The sequence below is a fragment of the Triturus cristatus genome, chromosome 3_1 (genome assembly GCF_964204655.1).
Source record: "Triturus cristatus chromosome 3_1, aTriCri1.1, whole genome shotgun sequence".
Lineage (NCBI taxonomy): Eukaryota > Metazoa > Chordata > Amphibia > Caudata > Salamandridae > Triturus > Triturus cristatus.
In genome coordinates, this window is record NC_140583.1 from 639,209,831 (window position 1) to 639,237,428 (window position 27,598).

General features: G+C 42.8%; 1 protein-coding gene across 2 annotated transcripts in view; it reads left to right on the forward strand.

The window, feature by feature from the left end:
* The window catches only part of DIS3L (DIS3 like exosome 3'-5' exoribonuclease), a 310,197-nt gene that overhangs the window by 219,051 nt on the left and 63,548 nt on the right, over positions 1-27,598 (forward strand). For both annotated transcript variants that reach the window (XM_085644627.1, XM_085644628.1), the window contains exon 14: positions 23,326-23,504. In XM_085644627.1, coding sequence (XP_085500753.1) covers positions 23,326-23,504 — 179 coding nt within the window. The remainder of the gene's footprint in view (positions 1-23,325; positions 23,505-27,598) is intronic.

Here is a 27,598-nt window from a genome sequence, read left to right on the forward strand (position 1 = left end):
AACATGCTACCAATTGACAGAATATCTAAGGTTAATAGAACATGGTTAACCAGGAAAGATGGGTTCATCAAATGCACGAAATGTAAGGCCTGTACTTTTGGCAAAAATACCAGCAGTTATTTATCTGGCTTTACAAAGAAGGAACAGAAAATCAAATGGCAGTTTTCATGCAAAACAGAGTTTGCTGTCTACGTGCTTCAGTGTCCTTGTGGCCTGAGTTACGTAGGCAGCACAATTCTACAAGTACATGCAACATCTGCGAGCCATAAAGAATGCGGACCAATCATATTCGGTTGCCCGTCATTTCAATCAAATCCATAACAAAGATGTGAGTGGTTTGACATACTTAGTTATAGATGCTGTACCAGTCAACATCAGAGGGGGTGATCGTCAGAAAACCCTACGGAGACTGGAATCGAGCTACATTATCAGACTTAACACGAAAACCCCTACGGGGTTAAATATGGAAGAGACCTGTATACATATTTATGAATCATCCTCATGATCCAATTATTTTTAATAATTTTTTCTGTGTTTTTTTGTTGTTTATATTTCACTTGCACTTAAAATAGAGAAGACAACTCGGTATGATGCAACATGACATATAATAGTGTATACCCAGGATAGAGAAAAGGACATTAGAGAGGTTTTGCGCACAGGCGCGGTAGTTCATAAGATGTAATGAAAATGATAAGAATAGTGATGGATTTTGATAAATTATATGAAGGCCCACTGGGGCGTTGTATGTTAAAGAACATTGATGCATTTGGACCGAGATGCAATATTGACTTGGATTTTGTGATACGAGTGCAGTGATTAGTCTCACTAGAGATATCAATGATGGTAAATAATGATTATTGTTATGGCCAGGAAATAGGCCATTTTAAATGTTACCAAAAATGTCTAATGTTGCCAATAATTTCATATCTAATTATTCAACATTGTTTTAACCTCATATGTAACAGCGAAAATAAAATCGGTATATGCTATGACCAAAGAACTACGAGTATGTCTTCGCTTTTCATTGTTGTAGTTTATCATGTGACACGGAACATATGCACAAGCTTAAATGGTGGTAAAACTTTATTGGAGTTGTTGGTGAACAAGCCTGCTGGGCAGGCAAAACGCGTCTGATTTTTTTCAGCTGACATTAAAACAACTTTCCAAACGACACGGCGTCGACATTCCGTTTTTCTGGAAATTGAATCATAAATATATATATATATATATATATATATATATACACACATACATACATACATACCGTGTGACTCGCACTACGACGACTGGGATGATTCAAGCATGCAAATCTATGAAAGATACCAATACTGGAGAACCGTAGTTACAGGTAAGTAACTCATTTTCTTAAAGTTTACTTGTGGTTGGTTGATGAAATGTTGTTCAAATCCGCCTGCATGCTGCACACTGGGGGAATACATAAATATGAGGCCACTGGGCTCCTAAAGAGGTCTTGTCGATCCCTCACAGCTCGCACCACCCTATGTAATCTGGGCTTTAATTCTACTTCTTAGCAGTCAAAGGGGATAAAAAGAATATTCAAAGATGAATACACCTTCCTGATATAACTCAGTCAGGGTATCTGAAGTAAGTGGTTGAGTGAGGGGCAATCTGATACAACATCCCTATTCAGTGCTGCTTTATGCTTCATACTTTTATCATATCCTCAATAAAAGGCAGGCCTAATTATCTATGGGAGATGGAAGCAGGCATGGATGGAGGACCCGAAAGCATACGCTTCAAAATACCATTCTCTGTCATTTGCACTTTTTCCACCCTTGAATACCTCCAAATGCTTGCCCTATAGGTAGCAGCTGACACATCTTTGGCACTATGCAAAGTGCACATTGCTTTCACGGGTCGGGAGCTGAGCCTGGCGGCAAACTACGAAACCACCCCAGAACTACTGAGCAAGTGCTGTGATTTGATTGTAGCCTGCGAAGTCCATAACACCCAAGTCGCTAAAAGTAGGGACAACTGAGATACTGACCTTGTTAATACTGAAGGTCGGCTTTTTGGAACTTTTCTTCCCAATAATCATAACAAAAGTTTTCTGAATGTTTATTACGAGGTCTTCCCATAAATTAAGTGAAAGTATTTAGGAGAGACTGCAGTGCATGGGATATATGGGCCATAAGAACGACTTCATCTGCATACATCAGTACAGGAATGAACCTCTTGCCAATCTTTGATATTTCCAGAAGTGGATCAAGCAAGGCTTTCTCCAGACGGTTTATGTATAGCAAGAAGAGGAAAGGAACAAAAACACATCCTTGCTTAACCCCATGGCTGACAGCAAAACGTTTGGCACATTCACCACCTGGGCCATAACGGACCGTAGCAGAATCGTTCGAATAGATGTTGGACAATAAATGTATAATTCCATGGTCAACTCCCAAGAAAGTTAATGTAGTCCAAAGTTTACTTTGGTAGACATAATCAAATGCACAGCTAAGGTCCATAAAGCCAAAGTAGAGAGCCCCCTGTTTGACCCTGGTATATTTTCATAATAACAGTTCGAGGTTAAGGCACTGTTCCAGAGTGCCAATACCCTTGCGAAAACCGTATTGTAAATCAGAGAGGATTCAATTACTTATAAGTTATAACCCATGTCTCAAGTCTTTGTGAAAGCACCCTACCTAAGATTTTAACAGAAGAGTCAAGAAGAGCAATTGGCCTTATCTCCCTTCTTCAATATAGGAACTATGACAGCATTGTCCCAGGTCCTAGGAACGACACCACTGCAAGCAGAATTAAATACATTAGCAAGTAACGGATTCCAGACTAGCTGCTCAGCACAAAGCAGATCTGCCTGCACTCCATCCAAACCTGGAGCTCTACCAGATCGACTGGCAATAATGGCCCGATGTGTTTCTTCTACAGAAAAATTCAGACGAGTTATCAGCCCATGTTGGCTCGATATTAAAGGGAGCATCAACAACTAATTCTGAAGCAAACTTTTTCCCTTAATGCTCAACCCAATCCTCCTTAGACACTAATGATGGTAGCGGGCAAATCACCCTGACTAAACAACGGTGAGTTGATAGTGGTCCAAAATAAAGGGAGTCTTTAGTCTTACTGGGTTACAGCAATTTCTCTCTTGCCATTTCGTTCAAGGTGTTTTTCTTATGTCGCAAAATCTATTTGTAGTTGGTACGACAACTTGAGATAGCAATTGGGTCCCATGGAACAGAGAGGAGGGCCTATTTTAAGGCTATGTGGGCCTTAGTACAGGCCCCCTCAAGCCAGCCTTTAAGAGGTCCTTATTGATTAATAGAGCGTTAACTGGAGCACAGAGTGTTTTAAATGACACAGTAACAGTAGTTGGTGCAGCGTCTGGCATTAAACAAATCTGATGGAGTTCTATATTGGAATTAAACAATGATGGAAGCAGTTTAGTTTAATCAATCCCTGACCATCTAAGGTTTTCCCTCCATTGTGCAGGAAGCCTGACAATGTTTAAGAATCGGGCCAGAACAAGCCACCTGGCCTTTTATCCACAGCTCTATAGTCACCGGATTGTGATCTCTATAGCAGGAGGAATTGACAATTAAGTTATGAGATGAAAAGGGCTGAGATACCACAATATGGTCAGTAGTGGATGAACAACCCCTGCCAGTGAAGGTAGTTAAGGAAGGATGATCACAATGCATCTTTTCAACCGCAGATTTTAGATTCAAAGTTATGATCATATCATTCAGTGCATTCCCATATGAATGATGAATAAAGTGAGAATATGGTTCTCCCCTAAAATCTTTCATACGACAAACATCTTTCCCGACCAAGGGACACATAGCCACATTCAACTCACCAGCCCAAATTAAACATACATTAGCATTATGGATAAAAGAATGATTGTTCAAGACATTGCTACCCACTCCAAAATAGTTATTATAAAAATTAATTAATATAAATGACTGACTGTTTCTAAAGGCAAAGCGAAGAATTTGATACAAAGTCGAGGTGGATTCAATAAGGAAGATTTTTGCTTTGACGATAGTAGATGCTAAGACTGCGAGCCCGCCCTTAGCTCTGCCTGCTGGCGATGGAATTGCAGGTGGCACATAGGATTGGTACCCAATCACAGTGAAAGTCTCAATAGCCCAAGTTTCCTGGATGCATAGAATCTGATGCTTATTTATAAAGGGAAGCCAATCAGGGTTATCGAGTTTAGCCTTAATCCCCACCACATTCCAGATTGCACATACCAGCCTTTTACATTGAGTATCTTGAGGTAGAATTAACTCATTCAGCCCAATGGGCCATGGGGTGAGCTCGTTTGTTTTTATGGGTGACTGAACAACCATTCTAGCTAATTGCAAAAAAGGGCTTTGGCTCTGAGTAACTAAATTAACAGAGACCAGCTCATTAGTAGCCAAGGAATTACTATGATTATCAATAAAGTATAGTGGAGGACCCCATCAAGCTAATTCGACTAGAGTCAAGAGCCCAAGGAGAAGATACACATTCTGCCAGTCAATAGTCAATCTAAATCAGACTCGGGAGCAAGGACAGCAAATCTATTTCTGAGAGAGCAGTTAAACTGGACAAATCCACGAAGGACAGTATGATTACTTTTATTTGTAAATGCAGACTGCAGATGTCCAGGTTTATAAAAGGAATCTAACGGTACCATCTGAATCCTAATAGACCAAGATTGCAAGCCCTTAGGCAAGATTGGCACATAGTTCACTTCAAAAACTCTTGTCACTTTACAGCCAGAGAAAGAAAAATAAACACAAATATATGTATTAAATGAATAGGCAGTAATGTCAGAAGACATAGCCTGGCATTTGACCTCTGTCTGTGAAGCAAATCAAATGTGACCAGATATATGCAAATGTAAAGGCATCTTTATTTATTGCTCTTTCCGGACCTACCAGAAATCGGCTAGCGACCCACAGTTTGTGAAACACTGGTCTAATTAGTGGTTTCCTTGTAATTTTTTTACCATTGATCATAGTGCGAGATGAAAGCTTGGTATGTAGCTATTGCCCCTTCTTCATACATTTTGTATGGGTAAGTGGGTCAGAATAACATGTCAAATATTTTTCTCTTTTGTGGATTGAACAGAGAACGTTAAACCAGTTATTCAACTTAGAGGACTAGGCATTCTTTGTAAGGTTTCTGATGGATTTGCAGGGCCTCAGCTAACAAATTACTAAGACATTTGAAATTAGGTGTATTTTTCTGTGAGGAAGTCACTAGCATGTCTTTGAGGGTATGATTGACATTTAGGACACTCATACAACAAGTAAGCATCTTAATTCAGAGCAGCGTCTCCAGCATAAATGATTTTCGTTTAAGCCGGAATTGAGTAATTACCTGCGAAACTACATGGGTCAAAAGGTAATAGATTGAGTAGTAATGAATGATTGGTTGGTATTTGTCAAGCTCACTTACACAAAAGTGTATTCCTGTGAAAGCTCGAAATATACTAGGTGTGGGATTTACTTCTGTATCTTGGAATAGTCTCGTTTTTTCACTGGAGAGCAAGTGCTGATTTGTTGTTCACTATAAGGAGAGAGCATTCCAAAGTTTGGTTGCTGCTGCAAGGAAAGCCTTGCCGCCAGTCAAGCTTTCTTATGTTTAGGGATGCGGTGCCTAAAAACCACTAACTGTATCAGTTTGCACATGGTGTAAGAGCGAGACTAATGCATTTTGGGAGTAAATGTTGTTCCGATAGTCTCACCTAAGCTGGATAAAGCATTGGCCACTTGAATTTAAGGAGATAGATAAAGGTAAGTTACAATGCCTGCAGGTGGAAAAAGTATTTGATATTAAATTAACTTAATTTTGATGGGGTAGTTTAGCAGCGTGTATCTGTTGAAGGATCTCATACTATGCATTCCCATGCCATCTTGTGTTGAGTTTGCGATTTTGCAACATGTCTTTTCGATGTGACTGTTTTGTGCCTTGGGAGTGACTAGACTGGCTCATTGTCATGTTTGCTGATTGGTAATGGTGCTGCATCTAAAAACGATTAACAGTTTCTTGACTTTTCTTTAGACATTTGGTGTGTTGTCAAGAGTTACCTGACCTACAATGTAATTATAGTTCACCTCACACACACTACAAACTAATCACCCTCCAAAATTTTGTTTGAAGAAAATTCAAATGTGACAGAATAACGATCAGGAATATTAGAGTTTACCCAGGATAAATCTAATCGAATGCTAACATTAATTAAACTTCAGGAGATATTGCACTACCAAATAGAACAAAACCTAGACCAATTCTAGTATCTTTCTCAAAGGTAAATTAATCATCTTTTACATGTTACTTGAGCATCATGCACAGGTGTCTGGCTATACGCCTCTATTGTGTGCAAACATTGGAGAGATTGTTTGTCACCGGCATTCTTGCAGTGAAAGGATAACGCCATCCCCATGTGGCAAACAAAAATAAAGTTAAAAAATAGTCTGAAATGCTAAATAAATGTTAATTTTATTTCGTTCTTTTCACTATAAAGGAACTTCTTAAGATTATTGATATATTGGAAGTGTTCATCAATAAAACATACAACTGTAATCACAATTAAAGAAAGCAGATTGGCATAATATGCTTGAGGATATAAATATCAAGCTAGCTTCTTACAAAAAACGGAAAGATAGCAAAGGAAATCTGCAAATTCTGGCACGGTAGGTCTTATGTATTCTTGAGCATGGTTTTATGCTAGCAAGCATGAACCATAATGGATTCTTTGTATTCACACTCTAGTTGTGAAGAAGATGTTAGCATGTTACCAACACATACAGTTGTGGAAACACGACTGAGTGATCAAGAGTTGATTAACAGTTCAACAGAACAATCAGTAAAAAAAGCACAGAAACACAGTCAACTACCCCAAGAGATGTAAACAATGTCTTTTTAGGGCTGGCTAGACACAGCGTACTGTCAGCTAGAATTCATGTAGTTGTCTTAGACCGCTATGAAGGATTTCCACTACTCCAAACTGAAAGCAACATTGTTAACAGCGTCCTTGTGTCATATACAGTTCCGAGGCTTTGTGTGGTGCATTCCCATAACCAACATAGTAAAATGGGACTTTACATAGTGAATTTTTGACAGGTACAATAAATAAGAAGGGATTTTGCATTGTATACGCTCTGAAAAGTGCAATTTGTAGCAGTTTAATTTTGGAAACTCTGACAAATGTAATATGAAAGTGTTTGACATTGTGAACACTGTGACAAACACCATAGGAAGCAGCTCTATGTTGTTACTATTGAGAGGCCTTTCTTCACATATTTGCACAACGGTTGTGTTGGCTCACCTATGAAGTGGTTAAATTGCTCAACATTTTTTGAATCTTTTTATTTAACACCAGATTTTATTGATTTTACATGATATATTCCGGGATGAGACCCGGAGGGTACATATTGATGCATATTTGTAACATTGCATATTTGAATCTTTAACCTTCAGATTACACCTTGATCAGTACAGCATTGATTTAGAGCTATCTTGTTGACATACATGTATTTGAGATTTCACCTTTTTAATATTAGACAATGTACACTAATTTGGAAGTTATGGGGTGGGATTTAGCCTGCTCTCAGTTGGCACTTTCATCATATGTCCAATCACAGTGCACAAACTACAGATCACAAGAAACTCAAGTGTGGGGTTTGTTTCACGCAGTTGCTTCAATGGACTCCCCAGACATACATACACCTGTGGCCATAAAAGTGATAAGATCTGCTGTAAATGGTTTCGGCTTGGGTGCATAGAAACTAAATGAAAAGTGTAATGCAGACAGACAATTTTTTATCATGAGATAATAACACCGCAGGGTTGACAGTTTTGAATAAACAATTTGCTTAGAGTGTCAAGCTGCTTTTTCTTTTAGTATTTCTTTATTGATTTTTGATAAAGAAACAAACAATGCAAAACGATATACAAAAACAAAGAATAAGGGAGGACATTTTAGTGATCAGAAACTTGTAGTCTGTATGAGCATTCCTGTAAAATAAGAGGAAAGGAAGCAATTATATGCCTGTACATAAGTAAAAGATACTACTTAGAAAAGAGTGAGAAACGGAACCAATGATATGGGGAGCACAATGATGCCCATATAAGCAGAGCAGAGCATACAGAATGCAACCCCGCATAAAGGGGGGGGGGGTGGGCGAGGGGGTCAAGATGCTTCTTTATTCAAAAGCAGAATTGTTATGTATTACCCTCGGAAGAATAAAAATGATAAGTTCAATCTTATGACCTGCTGTCTCCACCAAGTTATAGCAGTGAGATTTAATCTTGCAGAGCCCTTTTGCCAGCTTTTGACAAGAGGGTACATCCATTGTGCTTTATTTGGGTAGCCAGCAGTTCGAAAGATCAATTGTGCAGAATGCAGAAAACACCAGTCCTGATTTTCTAACTATTCTGTACCTCTCCTGGACAACCCTGTGCGGTGGAGACCCCTGTGCACAAACCCTCCAACCTCGTACACTGCTTCTTTAATAGAAATTTAGATAACATTTTTTATGTCATGGCGAGTAAAAGATCGGGTTGACAGACAATATATTGTGCAATAAGACAGAACCCTTCTTTCTTGGGTAGGCTTGCAGAAAAATAGCACACCATTAGTATCTATATATTGCCTGTTCCCTTACAGCAGTTCTAGAACTAGGATTTACTTCCTTCAAATCCTACAAGATACCGACTCTGGTGCCCAGATAGTCCCCTAAATGTCTTTGGGGATAGTCATGTAGAATCCAGGAAAACAGTACTTCTGTTTGTAGCTACAACTGTGGCGATCAGCTGTATGGGAGACTGAAAGCCCCAGAGACAGTGTATTGTGCAATAAGACATACCCTTCTTTCTTGGATAGGTTTCCTGAAAAAGAGCTTCTGTGAACGAGCGGCCAGTTTATTGATACTAATGGTGTACTCTTCTTCTATTGTCACTCAAATGGAAAGGAGCAGCAGCTAAATGTTAGACTGCAGGGCCTCCACAACTAGTGTGTGCATTTCTATGATTTGTTTAGAAGATTCTTTTATATTTCTGAAAAAGCTCTAAACCCATGTAATTTAAGAATATAAGTTTAGTTTGAATATAATAAGCACACAACACACACTCCTTTAAATCCTATGCACATCACAAACACACACACACACACCACATATGAGCACAGAACAAACGGATATGCATTCACACGCAGCAGGACACACACCCCGATTACACGAATAAACATGTGCGTAAACACCACAAGCACACATTCACATATTAACATTTAAACACAAACACTCATGCACCACTGCCACACACACACTCACAGTCGGGGATATAAGGAATGTTTCTTATGAACAGAACATATGATACAATTAAACTCCACAAATGACATCATAGTACACCAAATGTCTTTATCTTAAAAGAAAACTGTTTTAGTTGTTTGTAACATAAATTAAATGTCTATATGACTGTCACAAAACCAGAAGTGACCAGAAGTGACCACAAGTGAAAGCCACAGCCCTAGCTAGAGATTGAAGTGAAAATGTGTAAACTAGGGTTTACTATGTTCACATTCTTTAAGATACCAACGCAGGTGCCCCAGATATTCCACCAAACGTTTTTAAGTATAGTCGTATAGAATCCTGGAATATAGTATTTCTATTTGTAGCTACAGCTGTGGCGATCAGCTAGAGGGGAGCTCCAATACCCTAGAGAAATGGTGTAATATGTTGAACTTAGGATATACAAATCTAAAAAAATAAGAGGTTGATCATGTCCATGCATGAGTAAATCCCCGGTCCAGGGTTTTACTTTACATTGTGGGGCTTGTAGTTTTCTTTATCCCAATATGATTTCCGAACTTCAAGTATTAGAATGCAACATACTATTGTACTGCAAGAGTTACCATACCTGGAACACTTGCAAGAGCTATGACCTATTAACTTATGAAAGTAGACCCATGCTTTCAAATGGTTTGGAGGGAATTTGGGAGATTTGGCAGCCACCCACATTCAATAGTCCCAGCTCCCATGATATTGCATGCACCAGAAGTAAACAAGAAGCCAGATTCGGTGGCCTGGGGAATGACTCCTTGTGTTCAGACCACAAGTCTACTCTCCTCACGTAGGGCTGACCAAGGTCAGTTCCTTGGCTACCTTCCCCCCTACTTCCTGCAGCCCTATGCTGCTTTGTCACACTACTACTGTTCTCACTATTTCAGTATTGATGAAATATTGCAAGTCTCACTCAGTTAAACCCCTATTTGGTCTTCAGTATTTTCCGCTTCTTGCAATCAGGATGGCTCAGTGAAAAGCCAGTTTGTAATCTACTGATGATCATGTCCTGGCACAGTGAACTCAGTCAGACTTCATGCAGGGCCCTGTACAGTCATTGACCTCAAATTGGGCAACATTAACTCGTGCTATGAAATGGACTAACAGTGGTAGCAAGCTATATTTAAAAAACATGCTCCCAGTTACTCATAACTATGAAACTCTGTTGCCTGCTTTAATTTTCTCTCTTCATGTAAGCTCCCCCAGATAGTTATGCTGTATTTTGGTTTACATCACAAACTTTGCTGTGCATGGAAATGAGAAAAGTGAGACGGGCTAAACTCAAAGATGGCTTCCCAAGCTCCATAAACATTTGCCCTATGTTACCATTCAATTGTAAAACGTTACGTTTTGTTACGATATATTACCATGTTAAAGCAGACCTCTTGATATGATCCCCACTTTCTAGAGAAGGGCACTCCCTATTTGGAAAACCCAGAAAGACACCAGGAAAAAGGATGTTACTCGCCAGAAACATCATGCCATAAACATTTTGCAGTACTTTCCAACAGCATTTGACAAAGGAATTTTACAGCAGGGTACTTCATTGTGTTTTTATTTCAGAATAAACCTTTTTCGAACAGACCTTTTTTTGTTGTTGTTGTTGTTCATGCAGCTCTATGATTAAGTCTTTGTAGGATTCATAATTGATCTTTTATCCACTGGAATATAATGAATTCAGTAATTTCGAAGCTACAACGTTCTCTATTGGTTCTAAACTAAAGGATTATTTAAAATTAAATGAATAAATAATGATTTAAATATGAGTACATCAAACTTGAGAATTACAGGGCATAGACTTTTTTTTGACAATCTCTATTACTGTTAATTTGACGGATAAAGGAGGGACAGTTGTTGCAATGAACTCTAGCTTATAACGCTGGAACATTAATGATCATACAAGAGACATGAACACTTGCCTTGAAACATTGCATGTTCTAACATTAGAAAATAAAAATATGGAGAAAATACAACAAGCTCCGGTACAGGTTGGGTATGTCCCAAAGCGAAACCGTTATTCACACAAGATCATCCAGGAATGCTGATTCTTCGCATGCTGCCAAAAATATATGAAGACTTCCAGGATCCATCCTAGAGACCTGTAGTTTCTGTTATCAGCAATATTGACAACTTTTAGGGGAATATGTAGTTGATCATTTTCTGCAACAAATATGATGCTTACATATGATTTGTCTTACAACAGATCTGAAACCAGCAGTTCTCGGGCTCTAGGGTATCTCACAACAAGCGGTAATGCTATGAAAATATTGGCTCTACTTGCGAAGGCAGGTAGGTACAGATTCTTTTTAGCTCTTAACAGTGGCACAGAAAATTTGGCCCTGGTCTTAGCATGGACACAGAACTCTTCTGTTAGAACATATGTCAGTGATTGACAGTGACTTTGCAGACCTGCTATGCAGAGATTAGAATACTGCCAGGTGGCGATGAACTCAACAATCTACAAAAATACTTTAACAAGAGAGGGACAACAACCATAGATGTGTTTACCACACAATAAGATGCAAAAACGATGCCTCCAGGCACCTACATCCTTTGTCCCTGGAGAATGTTCCCTGGATCCTTTGTTTAGGGGAGTTTGCCCAAACATTTCCCCTCTACCTTTATTTCTGTCTGTGGTCAGGACAACCTGTCGCAAACAAGTGATCATGAGTGTTATTGCAGCAACATTGGCATGACAACCTTGGCTTCCTCTTCTCATTTAAGTCATTAAACTTTTTTTTTTTTTGTTTTTTGTTAAACAATTTTGTTGCCTTTTACAGTTCGTTCAGCCATTTCGCTGATGGCAGGACAGGTAAATGCATAACATTCCAGGATCAATATATCCCCTTTTGTATTACGCATACACAGATTTGTATTGTCCTTGGTTCCATCTGTCACATCCTTTACACAACAAGGGTTCTTCTTTGAAGATTCTGTTTCCCGCCCATCCTCCAACAAATTATCTAACACCTGTCCTCCCCGCACTGCTGTCTCCTACATTCATCTATTGAGCTCAGTAATTAACTTCTACTGTTCCTTGCAGTGTGTGTTTATGTTACTCAGTCACCTCTTTTCCAGGTCCAGACCCTCCCTTGTCTAAGGGTATCATATGTCCTCAGCGCTCGGGTTCTGCACTCCTACCCCCTCCTGATCTTGCCTCTGGTGGTTCTCCTGCTGTGACGGTCTCTCAGGAGTGGAGGCTTCAGAGTCTGTCATCGTTCCTCATTTCTTCCATCGAAACCTCCCATGCCCGAGCTCTCTCCAACTTGTCTACTCCCAGTCTCGCGTTTCTGAGCAAACCCCTGCGCTCGCACCCAGCCCATTTCACAAACTCTCGCTTCTATCTGTGAATATTGGGGCTGTCTGGAGCCTTCCATCTGCTAGTGATTTCCCGCTTAGCAAGTCTGAAGGCGAGATCTCGGAACCTGTCTGTGGTCTTAGTTTTGGTGGTGTGTGGGAACAGGCTGAGCAGGACATGCGCCGGTGTGCATGGGATTACCCTCTCTGTTATCCTAGCTGTCTCTCGAGTTACTTCCTGCCAGTAATGCGACAGGGAAGAGCAGCTCCATATCATGTGGATAAAAGTCGCCCCTTGTGTATTACATTTCGGGTACTTGGCTTCCTCCCTAGCAAAGTATCGGTTAATACGTTCTGGGGGTATGTATGCCCGGTGAAGTATATAAAAGCTAATCAGGCTGAAGTGTGCATTTCCGGATACTTTGGTTGTTCACACCATTATGTTCTCCCAGTCCTTGTCGTCCAGTGGTCTATCCATGTCTTCTCCCCATTGGTTTCTCAACCGGTCTAGTGGCTGTAAAGAGAAAAGTCATTGAACTGGTTCATAAATCTGCCAGCACATTATAATTTGAAACCCTGCAAACAGAGTCTTGGATCTCAGTCGCATTAAACTTAGTAGTTTGGCATTGGCATCTAAAATCAAAATATTTGGCTAGTTGCAATTGCCTATAAAATGCATTAATATACTTAAACTAGCACACTGTCTTACAACAAGGTCATGCTCTGCTGCTACGTGCAGACACTTTATAAACTAATGTATCAGATATTATTCAGGGTGTGCTGAGTCCTTAACAATCTTGTTTAGCTTCTACATTCTTTCATGTGCATAGCCATGGCCATATATTTAAAAGGTAAGAAAATACTCTCTGTTTTCTTCCTGTAATCAGGGCTTTCATGGAAGGACTTACAAGGATCAGCCCTACCTATTGCACCTACATGGAATATAAATATTGCTCCACTGCTTAGGGGCCCTGCTTTCCAACCAATGCATGCCCCTGGTATAAAGGAACAATCAGTTGAAAGTGATTTTTATCTGGTAGCTAGCACTCCCTTATGCAATATTGGTACATTAAAGGTGTTGTGAAAAGATGACTCTTAAATGCAGGTACCGAAGTTTATAATTCTGCTATGTAAACTTTCTAAATCTTTGTCTAAATTAGTATCACCTTTTCGTATTAATCCACTGAATTGACTACTATCTTTAATGATCCACAGAATGTGGCTGAAACATCACAATACTCAATATGTTAGATGAGCCTGGTGTACTGCATGGACCATGCTAAATCCTTTCCGTCCACAACAGTTTATTTTTTTGCCTTTACATTAGACCTAGCAAATCTTTATTATGCAAGCAAAATTATGTGTAGTTCTAGTTTTCACATTCACCTGTTTTATCATGAAATTTTTGCTCGTGGGAGATTAGTTTTAGCAGAAAATGTCTTGCTGGAACTGTTAAACTGATAGATGGCTTCTGCGTTCGAGAGATATTTTCTTTGTGAACCGGTTTATCAGCATCTTGTGTAATTTCTTTTTTTTTTTGCACTAGTAATGCTCTTGTGCCTGTATTCATTATAATATTTACTGGGGAAAAGGAATACTAACGCCCACCCCTACTTTGCACAACGCGGAGGTTGCACAAGATGTTTTTTTGTTGTTGTAAATCTTTGTATTGTTAACAGCTTAGCAATATTGCATACACATTCCTGGGTAGTTGGGGAATACAATTGTCCATCAATGAAAGTTATGGATAATCACACTTGTTACGTACAATATAGCAGGTTTAACTAGTACAATGTTCAGCAGGTTCAAGTTTGTCGATGGAAGGAGGGTGGCAGACCACAAAGATTACCTCTGTAATCATTCCATTTACCCCATATTTGTGTCCACTTTTTCGGACATCCCCTGGAGACATGCACCGTTTTTTTACTAAATATGCACCAGGTTATATCTTTCTTCCATGCATTTACACCTGGAGCAGTGTGATGGTTCCCAAAAGTTTAACAGACACCTTTTGGCCTCTAGGGCCAGGCTTAGCCCCAACATTTCTTACATACATTGGAGGACATCCGTCCAATATTTACTAATCTAGGAGCATTCCCAAAGTATGTGTAGAAAGTGCCTTCTCTGCCACCTTTTCGTCTACATCGTGAGTCCTCCCCATATTCCATCCTGACCAACACTGGTCCAGAAAAATATACTCTGTAGAGTATTTTTAATTGTACAAGTTTGAGCCTGGACGAGATTGCAACCTCCTTGGGGGAAGCCAATGCCTCCAACCAATCCTCGTCATCTAATTCTGTTAGGTCGGCCTCCTATTTCCTACAAAGCTGTATGAGAGGGTCGGAAGTGTGATTGAGTAATTCAAATTAGCTTTATTCGATTTAAAAAATAAATAAATCATAAAAGCATAATTAAGATACACAATCAATTATGTTACAACATAAACTCAATGTATACATAACAAACAAATAAGGGTTACATAGTTTTTATCTTTACATTGTATTCCTGTACCTAATGACACTTTTTAAAAAATAAGGCGATACCCCCTCATAGTCATTTTATTTTCCAGAGATTTTAGCTTCAAGTAAGCTATTGTACATTGTCTTAAACCCATACTTTTCGGAATTAGTATTAAGAACCTTTTCCTGAGTAGTGTATCAGATTTACAAAATAAGATGGTATGCATAGTAGATTGGTTTGAGATGTCATCTCACGGACAAGGGAGTAGATTTCTCGACCAATCATTAACTCCTGGAAAGGTAATCAATCTATGGAAGGTCCCAAAACGAAGGCGAGTTAAAAGCATGCGATCGAAGCTTCCCTGTACTTGAGCCAGATAAGGTTGTGTGCCTGGACATATTAACATCATTTGGTTGTCCATGACAGTTATGTTTCCTCTTCCTTTGAGCCATCTATTATTCGCTATGTGGGTCAGACATTCTATTTTTAAAGTTTTTCTTGAAGTAGATGCCATACTCTCCAGTGCCTCCAAAACTTCAGGGTGACCAATTTCATTAGCCATTTCTTTAATATAACCAAGCCAGGGTATGGTAACAGCCCTGTCCAGTTTTAAACAATCTATGATGACATCACAATTAAAACTGGTCTCATTTGAAACCCAGACCTTGTGCCAAAGTAAAATGGGGTTAATTCTAATCATATCAGTAATAAAAGGCAAACCAACTTCAGAGTGACTAATAAAGTTAGCAATTGAGCATGGTACTGCTAACAAGTAACGCATAAATGCATTCTCGCAACATTGTAGATATTGCACATCCACAAATCCCCATATGCCTGCCCCGTACATAGCTGTTGATAGGAATTTGGATTTGTAGATAGCTAATAATTTAGGGACAGGTCTGCAACCTAATTTCCTGGAGAAATTGATCCTCGCACCTATGGCTCCAGAAAACATTAATTTTCTTGCCTGGATAGCGGCAGACCAAGACCCTGTACGATCAAAATTGATCCCCAAATAGGAGAATTTATCAGTGTGTTCGATTTTTTTTATTATTAATAAAAATATCAATTTTTTTTGTCATTTTTTTCCCAAATTTCATTGTATAAATCTTAGTGATATTCACATTAAAACCCCTTTCTTGCATAAAATTAACAAAGTTAGTAACAGTTCTTTGCAACTCTATTTGCGTCCGCGTCATTATGACCGCGTCATCAGCATAGAGTAAAATTGGAACTGGAGTATTTTTAATAATCTGATAGTCCTGGCGATGTTCAATCAAATATTGGCCAAGGCCATTGATATATAATGAGAAAAGAAACGGAGCAAGTACACAGCCTTGCCTCACTCCTTATCTCATTGGAAATTTAGCTGAGCACTCCTACTGCCTTCCAAAACGAACCCTTGCCCCTGCATCCCTATACAATTCCCTTATCAATAAAAGTAAAGGTGGGTCAACTCCCATCCCTTTAAAAACACTCCATAGCTTTTCATGTTTTACGCAGTCAAACTCAGAACTAAGGTCTACGAATGACAAAAAAAGTTTTCCCTCCTTCGCTAGTGTGTATTTGCTTATAATCAGGCTTAAATTCAGTCCTTGCTCGATTGTACCGAGACCCGCTCGGAACCCATATTGCAGATTGGATAGGACTCCTGTCTCATCAGCCCATAATTGTAACTTGTTTAAAATTACCCTCCCTACCACTTTCAGGAGGGAGTATAGAAGGGAAATTGGACGATAGCACATTAGTTCATTGCCTTTTTAAAAATAGGGATCACTATTGCGTCTGACCATGAAGGAATAAAACCGTGTCTGCAGCATCTGACTAAAACATTAGTTAAAAGTGGGTCCCACAGCTCGATGTTGGTTTTGTACACATCCACAGGAATGCCATCCGGCCGGGGGCTTTAACCGCTGCACTCTTGTTTATGGCACTAGTTACTTCCTCCACCGAGAAACACATGTCTAAAGGAAATACTGTGGTCTGTACACTATCATCAGGTGTTGTAACTACTGTAACTGCGTCATCCTGTATAATAGTCACATCATTATAGAGACCAGTAAAATACTGGACCCATGTGTCCTCACCAATGGCAATATCTGCAATATCAGTATCCCTATTAACAGAAAATGGCGCATTGACCACTTTCCAAAAGCTATTATCTCTCCTGAGACATGCATCATGCAGCGCCTGCCACGCCGCTGCTCTCAGCTGAACCTTTCGCTTTTTTATCGCCTGCTGGTATGTAATTCTAGCCTGTATTATTTCCTCATAGTTTCTAGTTTCCCTGTGTAGTACTTTTTTCAAGTGGGTGTGTGCCTTACTACATTCCCGATCAAACCAGCCCAGCGTCTTTTGCGTACCCTGTTTCTGTTCCATAGTTAATAATTTCTGAACCTCTCCAGTGATATTAAGAAAGGCATTTAGGACGTCTTCATCATCCCTTTCCTCAGCAAGACAAAGTTCAAGGTCTTCTCTGGACCTTTTTACAAGTTGCTTAATAAAAACCATAGGATCCAGTTTGGACCAATTTAAAGAATACCCGTTCATACTGCCAAGGTTGATTTTAAAATTATATTGTGTACCCCTGTCCTTCTTAACCCTATCAGGGCTCTCCATATCAAAAACAATGATAATTGGGTAGTGATCGCTCATTATAATACGAGGGGTTTCAAAAGTGCGAACCTTTCTAGAGTACCTATTTGAAACTAGAACAAAATCAATGCTTGAGTTGCAACCTCTGCCATTAAAAGTAGGCTCAAAATGTACTGAGGGAATACACAAATCGTTGGCATATCCTAGGCCAAACTGAAAAACAATTTCATTTAACATATCCCCCAGTAGCGTATACTAAAAATGGACCAACACATCTTCTTTATCTTTTCCTAGACCACAAATACCATTTTGACACAGAAAACAATTATAATCACCCCCGCATATAATGCACATATCACCAGACATCTCATTTTCCAATTTATTCAAAGCTTTGTGTAAATTCATTAACACACTCGTTGTCTGTCCTTTGGGGATATTATTATAAAAGTTAAGCAACACAACACAGTACCCTCCTACCATATGCATTACTAGGATCTGGTAATAATCCATCTCAGTAGTAAGATTCAAATTGTTCCCCCCCACAATGTTGGAAACATAAATACATAGTCCACCCTTGTTGCGCCCATGACCACTAATGACCGCCAGTGTATGAAAAGTTCGATAGCCATTAATATGTTTTTCCTTAACCATCCAGGTTTCTTGAAGGCTGATTATAGAATATTCTTCTACGAAGGTTAACCACTGGGGGTCTGACACTTTTGTGGACAACCCTGCAATGTTCCATAAGAGTTTTTACATACCAAATCTCTATCTTCCCGTCTACCCCCATAAATCTTAGTATTCGATTCTGCACTGGGGTTGTCCACCCCCATTGCATGTGGCACTATGTCCTTGGGACTAGTTTAAATCTTGCCTACAAGATTATTATTGTTTTTATTAGTGTCCACACCCTCAATTAATTGGTCTAAATTCAAGTTACAGTCTTTTCCAGTGCTAAAGGAAATCCTTTGGCCACAAATCTGATCTTGTGTGGTATCACTAAGGGATAGAAGGTTTTCCGGTCTACTTTGGCCATCCCCTCTCGTATACTGTACACTCGGTCAATCGATATCTTCAAGTGTGGTTAGCAGATCAAAGCGATTATGCAGCGGGACATTACAAGAGCTCATTGTGTCAGCATAATAACCCCTTACTTGGGTTTTAAAGTGGTTCATAGCTGGGGGCTGATAGAAAGAGCCTAGGGGTTAGACATTAATTTCAGTATGATTGATATGTACATTCCCTACCCTTGTAAAAATGTCATGCACTAACCGAGGGACACTAAGAGTCAAAACAATCCAATCGCCCTGAAAGGTTTTACGACCAATTCCCACCCAGGTGACCCGTCTAACCATTTTGAATTTTGCAAAAAGTGCATCTGTAAGACCAGTTTTTCCGCCTAGCCAAGAAAGAGTTTTATTTCGAAGAGCTTCCCACGTTTCATGCGCTGATGTATGCAGGGAAGGAACATTGGCTAGGATTACTATATAGGGTGTAACAGCAGGTGGTAAATCAAGATGGTTATATCCTACATTCCGTGGTCCCAGTTGAATGTCCCCCTATTCTACTGTTTACTCCTTTCTTATCTATTATAGACTTGTTAGTGTCACTGTTAATTTGCAGCTTATTACGGGAGGGTGTTGGTTTATGTGTAGCCGGTTTTGCTGTGCTAAACATGGAGTTTGACATCAAGGTTTCTACGCGAGCAGTGCTGAGGGAAGTATTCCCTGCGTGTAGTATTGAGAGCGAACTGAGAGGATGGCTAAAATTAGATTGTACATTCTCATCACCAGTGGTAGCCCTGTTATCACCTCTTAGGCGTCCCTCTATAACATCCACTCTTTCTATTAATTTCCCCAGAGCACCAACCACATAATTATACAAATCATCAATTTTCCTCGCAACTTTACCAATTTCGGAAGTTTGGCCCTCAATTAGCATATTCACTGTGGGTCTCCCTAAACTAACAGACCTTCTACCTTCGCCCGTCTTTAACTGTTTACCAACATTTTTCTTTTTCTTATTTAGAGATTTTTCACTTGAGTTCACAGGAAGGTTTAGAACTTGTACTCACACATATGACTCTGGGTTAATATAACGTTTTATAACGTTTCAAGGGCGGTTGAGGATCATACTATGGGTGACTCAGATATATATGCTCTGAAATCTCCCGTCAAGGGTTATTCCAAGGGGTTTGGCCGAGTCTACAATGATAGGGGGGCAGTTTAACCCTGTGATAGCCTTGATCCATTCTTGAATGTCAGGGTTGTATTTGTTTGGGGAGATGAGGAGAAATTCCGTTTTTTTGCGTTAAGTTTGCGCTGGTTAGAGGTGAGCCAATGCACAGTCAGCTTCAAGGCCTCATTCAGGGAGAGAATGTCCTCAGGAAAAGAGATTTTAAAGTAGATCTGAGTGTCGTCGGCATATATGTGCTATGCGATATTGGCAGTACAAAGCACCTCTGTGAGCGGTTCAAGGTAAAGATTGAAGAGGGTTGGGGACAGGGTTGATCCTTGGGGAACTCCAACTGTGATCCGAGTGGGAGCTGATAAGTTACCACTGATTAGGATTCTCTGTGAACGATTCTGGAGGAAGGACCTAAACCATTCGAGAACTGTGCCATCCAATCCCATCCTGAGTTTGAGGCGTTCAAGGAGTGTTTCGTGGTTAATCATATAGCAGGTGCCTGGATGGCCATCTTTCTTGCAGGTAAAGATAAGAACGGTAGGAAATGTATTAGAGAACACAGAAGTCCAAAACATTTACCAGCCACTAATTTAATTTGTGGCTGAAAGGGGAGAGCACTATCAAAATTGATGTCCAAGTTCTTAACTATTCCCTCCTGAGGAACAGGAGGTGGAGCGCCTTTCGGCCACAAGGTCTGCCATGAATCTGGTGCCGTAGGATAATATCTCGGTCTTGTCTGCATTGCTTTGCTTAGTTGGTGAGTGGTCATCCAATGGAACACAGATTAAAGGTTTTTTTGACCGTCTCTCCAGCAAACTCCTCTCCCTTTCCACAAGTAAACAGCAGCTGTGTATCACCTTAGTCCCTAAGGCCTCTGTTAGCTGGGCTAAAGGAGTGAGGTACAAACCCCATTCGACTCCCACTGACAGCTCATGTGATCTTAAGGAAAAAGGAGGTACCCATACTTCCTTACTTCCATCCTTCAAAAAGGAGGCTGGCCATTTTAGGGCCATTCCACCTATGCCAATGGATTGGAGGTGGGCTAGCATCCTTGAGTGAGGGGCCATTTCGAAGGCCGCAGAAAGATCTAGCATAATCAGCCTGGCCTTCCCCTCCTCGTCTAGGGCACCTCTAATGTTCTCAATGACTTCCATCAGTGCTGTATCTGTAATGAAATCAGATGTAAAGCCAGATTGGCTAGGATCGAGGAAGTAATTAGGTTCGAGGTACTGAGAGAGCTGCTGGTTTACAAATTAATCCAGTAGCTTAGACAGAAACAGTAATAGAGATATTGGCATATAATTTGATTGCTCATTAGGGTCCGTCAAAGGTTTCTTAAGCAGAGGCAGAATTTGTGCTTGCTTTCATTGTACAGGGACTGTTCCTGCAGAGAGTGAGTCATTGAGCACCTGATTTACTATGGGATTAATGGTCGGTGCTCCTAATGCAGGCAGATTCGGAGGACAAGGGTCCGATGAGGAACCTGCTTTGAGTAGCAGCCAGCAATCCCTCCAGAGGGATAGGTTGGAAGTGAGGTAGAGTGGCCGTCACAGAGGAAGTTATGCTGGAGCGAACTGCCTTTGACAGATTCTCCACCTGCTGCATGTCCAAGATCAGGCTTGTTTGAATGGTTATGATTTTATTTTGAAAGTAAGAGGCCAGCTGGTCATGGCATTCTGCAGATGGTTGGTGGACACTGGTGCAGTGGTCTGGGGATGTGAGCATTTTACCAATTAAAAAAATGTCTCTTGCCTTATTGCCTGCCTCTTCTATCCTTACCTCAAAATTTACATCTGCGTGATATTTTTTTAGTGCTGACTTATAGATGATGGACACTGTTAGGCAGATGATATATTTAAAGCAGATTGTGGCACATTTTACAAGCCCCATGTAGTCTATTTGATGGTGCTAGAGTGGTGGATGGGAGAGCATACAAGTCTGTGGGATGTCATAATCTCCAGGTGTCTATCATGGCATTGTCTGAGATGAGGTTATACAAACATTTATGACCTTTTTATGAGGAATATGTGACTTTAGATTTCCTGCCAAAAATGGGTTCTGTAAGTATGTTTCATTTTGCTTAGGTGAGGTGAACTTCTTTTACATGGCTAATGTCCATTTCATTTTTATTCAGATGTGTGTGAAGGTTTGTTTGTGATTGCACTGTTATGGCCTTTGACATTCAATTAAATAATTCTGGTTTGTAGTGATATGGGAGGGCATAGTGTCATGGACATACAGACACTATCATTGGCTGTTGGTTTACATCTGTCAAATAGCTGTTTGTGTCTGCTGAGTCCAATGCTGTACTCCCAGTAGTCCCCTCTCGAAGGAGGCCTTGAATGTCAGCATTTCTAATAAAAGAAAAGCTAGAAAGTGTGGGTTCCTCCCAGAGTCCTATGCTCTGTTGATAATCTAGGTTGAAGCAACAAGAGAGAACACAAGTGTGGCCTGCTTGTTATATACAACATTGTAAATGGTGGCTAAAAGATGACTTTTTATTAATGTGAAGGAGCCTGTAGAATTAGGGGTTCTACTGTTACTATAGTAACTGACTTTTCTATATTCCATTTCATATTCTTTGCAAACCCAGTGCTTGGGAACATAGTCAAGAGCTTAAAATGGCTGAGAGGTCATTACCACTTAGACCATTAGCAGACCTCAAGCTAACACCTACAGAAGAAAAGAACAGCCTACCTGTCTCTCTGAAAAAACGTATTTTAAAAACTCTGCTGGTTTACTTTGTGGTGTTTCTCCGCAGTAATAAACTCAATTAGATATGAAGAAAAGTTGGAATGATAGCACAAGTAAGGTGGGATTGAAAAGCAAGTGCTGTCTGAGCAATCTGTATACAGAAGGAATGTCAAAAGGGTAGATGTCTCCGCGTTCAAGATGATGTCTTGGGACAGAAATGGGAAATTAAGTTGATTGGATTGTGTGGCAGGGCATGTATGAAAAGGAGGTAATTTGCTTACCATTGTGCAGTGTGCTAGTACATAAATAAATGAGGTTTGTACAGTGCTTATTAAAAAGCTTATGGTCTGATGTATATCTGAGTGGTGATTGAAAGAACTAGTTTATGGTGAAGGTGTGGAAACCAGAGGAGAATCTGCCAGTGGAAATTCATTGACCATACTTTGAGTGCTGGATGAAATTCTGTTGGATGAAATTGACCTGGTGAAATCTGCTCCAAATGTAACACCCTCTGCAGAAATCCGGGACAAGCATCTTAGTTTTCTGGTTGTAAAATCGTTAAATTCAGTACCAGATCACATCATGCTAGTGTTGAACAGTCAAAATTATGGTGAGTCTTCTAAATGTATCTGGGTTATTCTCCCAGTTACGTGTCAATTTATTTTTGCATTATCAAGAAGCATTGTGTATTTAGGGATTACCATCCATATACATAATAATTAGACTCAAATGAGAAATTAAGTCTTAAAAAAACGAATATTTTCCTCTTTTTTTTTAACCTTCTCAGGACTTGCATTGGACAAGTACACACATTTTACGTCTCCCATCCGGCGATATGCTGACATCATAGTTCACAGGCTCCTCTTGGCAGCCATCTGGAAGGACAGACAGGAGGACCACAGAGAAAGCCTTTTCAGCAACAAGGATCTTGTAGAGTTGTGCAAGCACATTAACAACAGAAATCGGGTAAGTAACAACCTGTGCCAAGTAGGATTATAAAGCCCACATACACCTTTCCAAAAATTGCATTTGCATGTTAGACAGTTAGCCTATGCCTGGCCACATCAAACCTGCCTGTACTGGCAGTGATACCAGCCTGGATTCTACGAAAGAGCAAGGAACGTATCAATCATCATTCATTTAAATTTGTAAAACGCACTACTTACCCGTAAGGGTTTCAAGGCGCTGGGAGGGGGGGTGCTGCTGCTACTGGTCGAAGAGCCAAGTCTTGAGTTGTCTCCTTAAAGTCAGCAGGTCTTCGGTTTGTCGTAGGTAGAGGGGGAGGGTGTTCCAGGTCTTGGCGGCGCGGTGGGAGAAGGACCTGCCTCCGGAAGTGGTTCTACAGATGCGCGGGACCGTGGCCAGGGCGTGGTCCGCAGAGCGGAGTTTCCTGTTGGGTACGTAGAAGGAGAGTCGACTGTTGAGATAGGCTGGTCCAGTCTTGTGGAGTGCCTTGTGTGCGTGGATCAGGAACTTGAAGGAGATTCTCCTGTTGACGGGCAGCCAGTGCAGGTTCCTCAGGTGGGGGGTGATGTTGTCGCGGCGTGGGACGTCGAGGATAAGGCGTACAGAGGCGTTCTGGATTCTCTGCAGTCTGTTGATGAGCTTGGACGAGGCTCCGGCGTAGAGGGCGTTTCCGTAGTCGAGTCTGCAGCTGACTAGGGCCTGGGTGACTGTTTTCCTCGTGTTTGTCGGGATCCATCTGTAGATCTTGCGGAGCATGCGGAGGGTGTTGAAGCAGGTGGAGGAGACTGCGTTGACTTGTTTGGTCATGGTGAGTTTTGAGTCGAGGATGACTCCCAGGTTGCGTGCGTGGTCGGAGGGGGCCGGGGGGGTCCCCAGTGATGCGGGCCACCATGAGTCGTCCCATGTTGAGGGGTTGGACCCGAGGATGAGGATCTCCGTCTTGCCTGAGTTCAGCTTAAGTCGGCTTTCCTTCATCCAGTCGGCGACTGCCTTCATTCCCTGGTGGAGGTTGGATTTGGCGGTGAGAGGGTCCTTGGTGAGGGAGAGGATCAGCTGCGTGTCATCGGCGTAGGAGATTATGTTGAGGTTCGTGCTGTCGGGCGATGCGTGCTAGTGTTGCCATGTAGACGTTGAACAGCGTCGGGCTGAGGGAAGATCCTTGTGGGACGCCGCAGATGATCTTGGAGGCCTCGGACCAGAACGGGGGGAGGCGGACTCTCCGAGTTCTGCCGGAGAGGAAGGAGGTGGTCCAGTCCATGGCCTTCTCCCGGATCCCTGCGTCTTGGAGTCATGTGCGTAGTGTGCGGTGGCAGACGGTGTCGAAGGCGGCGGAGAGATCCAGGAGGATGAGGGCCGCCGTCTCGCCGTTTTCTAGAAGGAACATGATGTCGTCTGTGGCGGCGATGAATGCGGTCTCGGTGCTGCGGAATCCTGATTGGGAGGGGTCCAGGATGTTGTTGTCTTCAAGGTGACGTGTGAGCTGGGTGTTAACTATCTTCTCGATGACCTTTGCTCGGAACGGAAGCAGGGAGATGGGTCGGAAGCTCTTGAGGTCGCTCGGATCCGCCTTGGGTTTCTTCAGTAGGGCGTTGATCTCTGCGTGCTTCCAGTTCTCAGGGAAGGTGGCGGTCTCGAAGGAGAGGTTGATGATTTTGTGCAGGTGGGGTGCGATGGAATTGGTGGCTTTGTTGAAGATGTGGTGTGGGAGAGGGTCGGACGGGGATCCGGAGTGGATTGTGCCCATGGTCTTGATTGTGTCCTCGATGCTCACATTGGCCCAGGTTGTCAGGGTGTCGTGGGCGGTGGGGTGCGGTGGGTCCGGTGCGGCGAGGTCTGCAGGGGTCGTCCGGGGTTTGAAACTGTCATGGATGTCAGTGATTTTCCGGTGAAAGAAGGTGGCGAGGGAGTCGCACAGGGCTTGCGATGGTGGGATGTCGTTGGAGCTGGGGTTGGAGAGTTCCTTCACAATGGTGAAGAGCTCCTTGCTGTTGTGTGTGTTGTTGTCAAGGCGGTCTGTGAAGGAGGTCCTTTTGGCGGTCCTGATGAGGTGGTGGTGGTTTCGGATGGCGTCTTTGTGGGCAGCGCGGCTGTCCGGCGTCTTGTCACTGTGCCATATGTTTTCCAATTTCCGGCAGGTGCGCTTTGAGTCGAAGAGTTCCGGGGTGAACCAGCTGACTCTTTTGCTGGTGTCTCTGTTGGTGGATTTTTTCAGCGGGGCTATGGTGTTGGCGCAGTCGTTCATCCAGCGTTCGAGGGCGAGTGCACCATCATTGGGGTTGGTGGGGTTTGTCGGAGGGTTGAGTGCGAGGCTTGTCTGTAGTTGTTCTTCAGTGACTTTGCCCCAGCTGCGGCGGGGGGTCTGTAGCGTGCGGTGGTGAGGGGTTTTTGGAAGAAGTGGATGCAGTGGTGGTCTGTCCATGTAAGTTCGGAGGCGTGGCTGAAGGTGACGTGGGGGCTTGAGGAGAAGATGGCATCTAGCGTGTGACCGGCGATGTGGGTCGGCGTCGTGACGAGCTGTTTCAGTCCGAGGTTGGCGATCAGGGTGGAGGAGTTGTTGTCGTTGTTGTTCTCCAGATGATAGTTCAGGTCTCCGAGGAGGATGTAGTCGGTGGAGATCAGCGCGTGCGAGCTGATGAGGTCGGCGATGGAGTCGCAGAATTGAGGCCGGGGTCCTGGCGGTCTGTAGACGAGGGTGCCTCTTAGGGTGGTCTTGGGGTCCGTGTGGATCTGGAAGTGCATGTGTTCGGCAGTGCTGAGGGTGTCGTTGGTAATTGTTGAGACCCTGATGGTGTTTTTGTGAACGATGGCGATTCCTCCTCCGGCCTGTTGGTGCGGTCTGTGCGGGTGATCTTGTACCCGTCTGGGATGGCTATGGCGATGTCTGGCGAGGAGGCTTCGTTCATCCAGGTCTCGGTCAGGAAGGTGACGTCCGGTGATGCGGTGTCCAGTAGGTCCCAGAGTTCGACGGCGTGATTGTGTGCGGAGCGGGTGTTGATCGGGATGCATCTAAGTTGGTTGGGTTCCGTCGTGGCGGGCGTCTCGGCGTTTTCGAGGCAGGAGAAGCTGCAGTTCAGGCAGGTGAAGGTACCGTGGGTGCGCTTCGGGGCGGCCTTGCAGCAGGTGTGGGTCCTTCCTGGGTTGAGAGCGACGAGGGTGTTGGCGTCATAGCGGCGGCGGTCCTCGTTGCTGCTGCGGGGGGCAGGGGTTCTGGCGCTGGACGCTGTCCAGGCGCGGACGGGCGCAGACTGGCTTGCCTTAGGTGCGCCTTCGGCACGCCAGCGGCGCGGCCGCGCAGCGGCAGCCATATATGGGGAGGGAGGAGCAGCTAGGAGGCGGGAGGCGAGGGTCGGGTGGAGCGAATGAGCGCGGATGGGGCGGGGCCGCAGGGGAAGCAGCGGCGGGGACGGGGGAAAGGAGACAGGCGCGGGGCACGGACTCGAGAAGGGGGCACAGAAGTCATCACAAGGGGTACAAAATCAAAGGGGGCACAGAGGTCACAGAAGGCACAGAAGTCAGTCGGTACAAAATTAAAGGGGGCACAGAGGTTGGCAAGGGTACAGAATTCAAAAGGGGGCACAGAAGCAAAGCGGCGAGCGGGGGGCAGGGGGGCACAGAAGAGGAGTTACAGGCACACACAACAAGCGGAAACGAACCTAAGGCCACCACTGGCCACCAGGGATGAGGCGCAGGTGGAAGCCTGCGGTTGGTGGAGGGCCTCGATTTCACCGGCGGCAGTAGAGACAGCGGGGGTGCAGGCGGAGCTGCAGCGGGGGGGAGCGACCTACCAGGGAAGGTCAAGGGTCGCTCTCCTCACCGCGCAGCGGCCGCCATATATGGGGAGGTGGGGAGGGAGGAGCAGCTGGGAGGCGAGGGTCGGTGGAGCGAGTGTGCGCGGAGGGGGCGGGACCGCAGGGGAAGCGGGGACGGGAGAAAGGAGGCAGGCGCGGGGCACGGACTCGAGAAGGGGGCACAGAAGTGCGCACAAGGGGTACAAAATCAAAGGGGGCACAGAGGTCACAGAAGGCACAGAAGTCAGTCGGTACAAAATAAAAGCGGGCACAGAGGTTGGCGAGGGGTACAGAATTCAGAAGGGG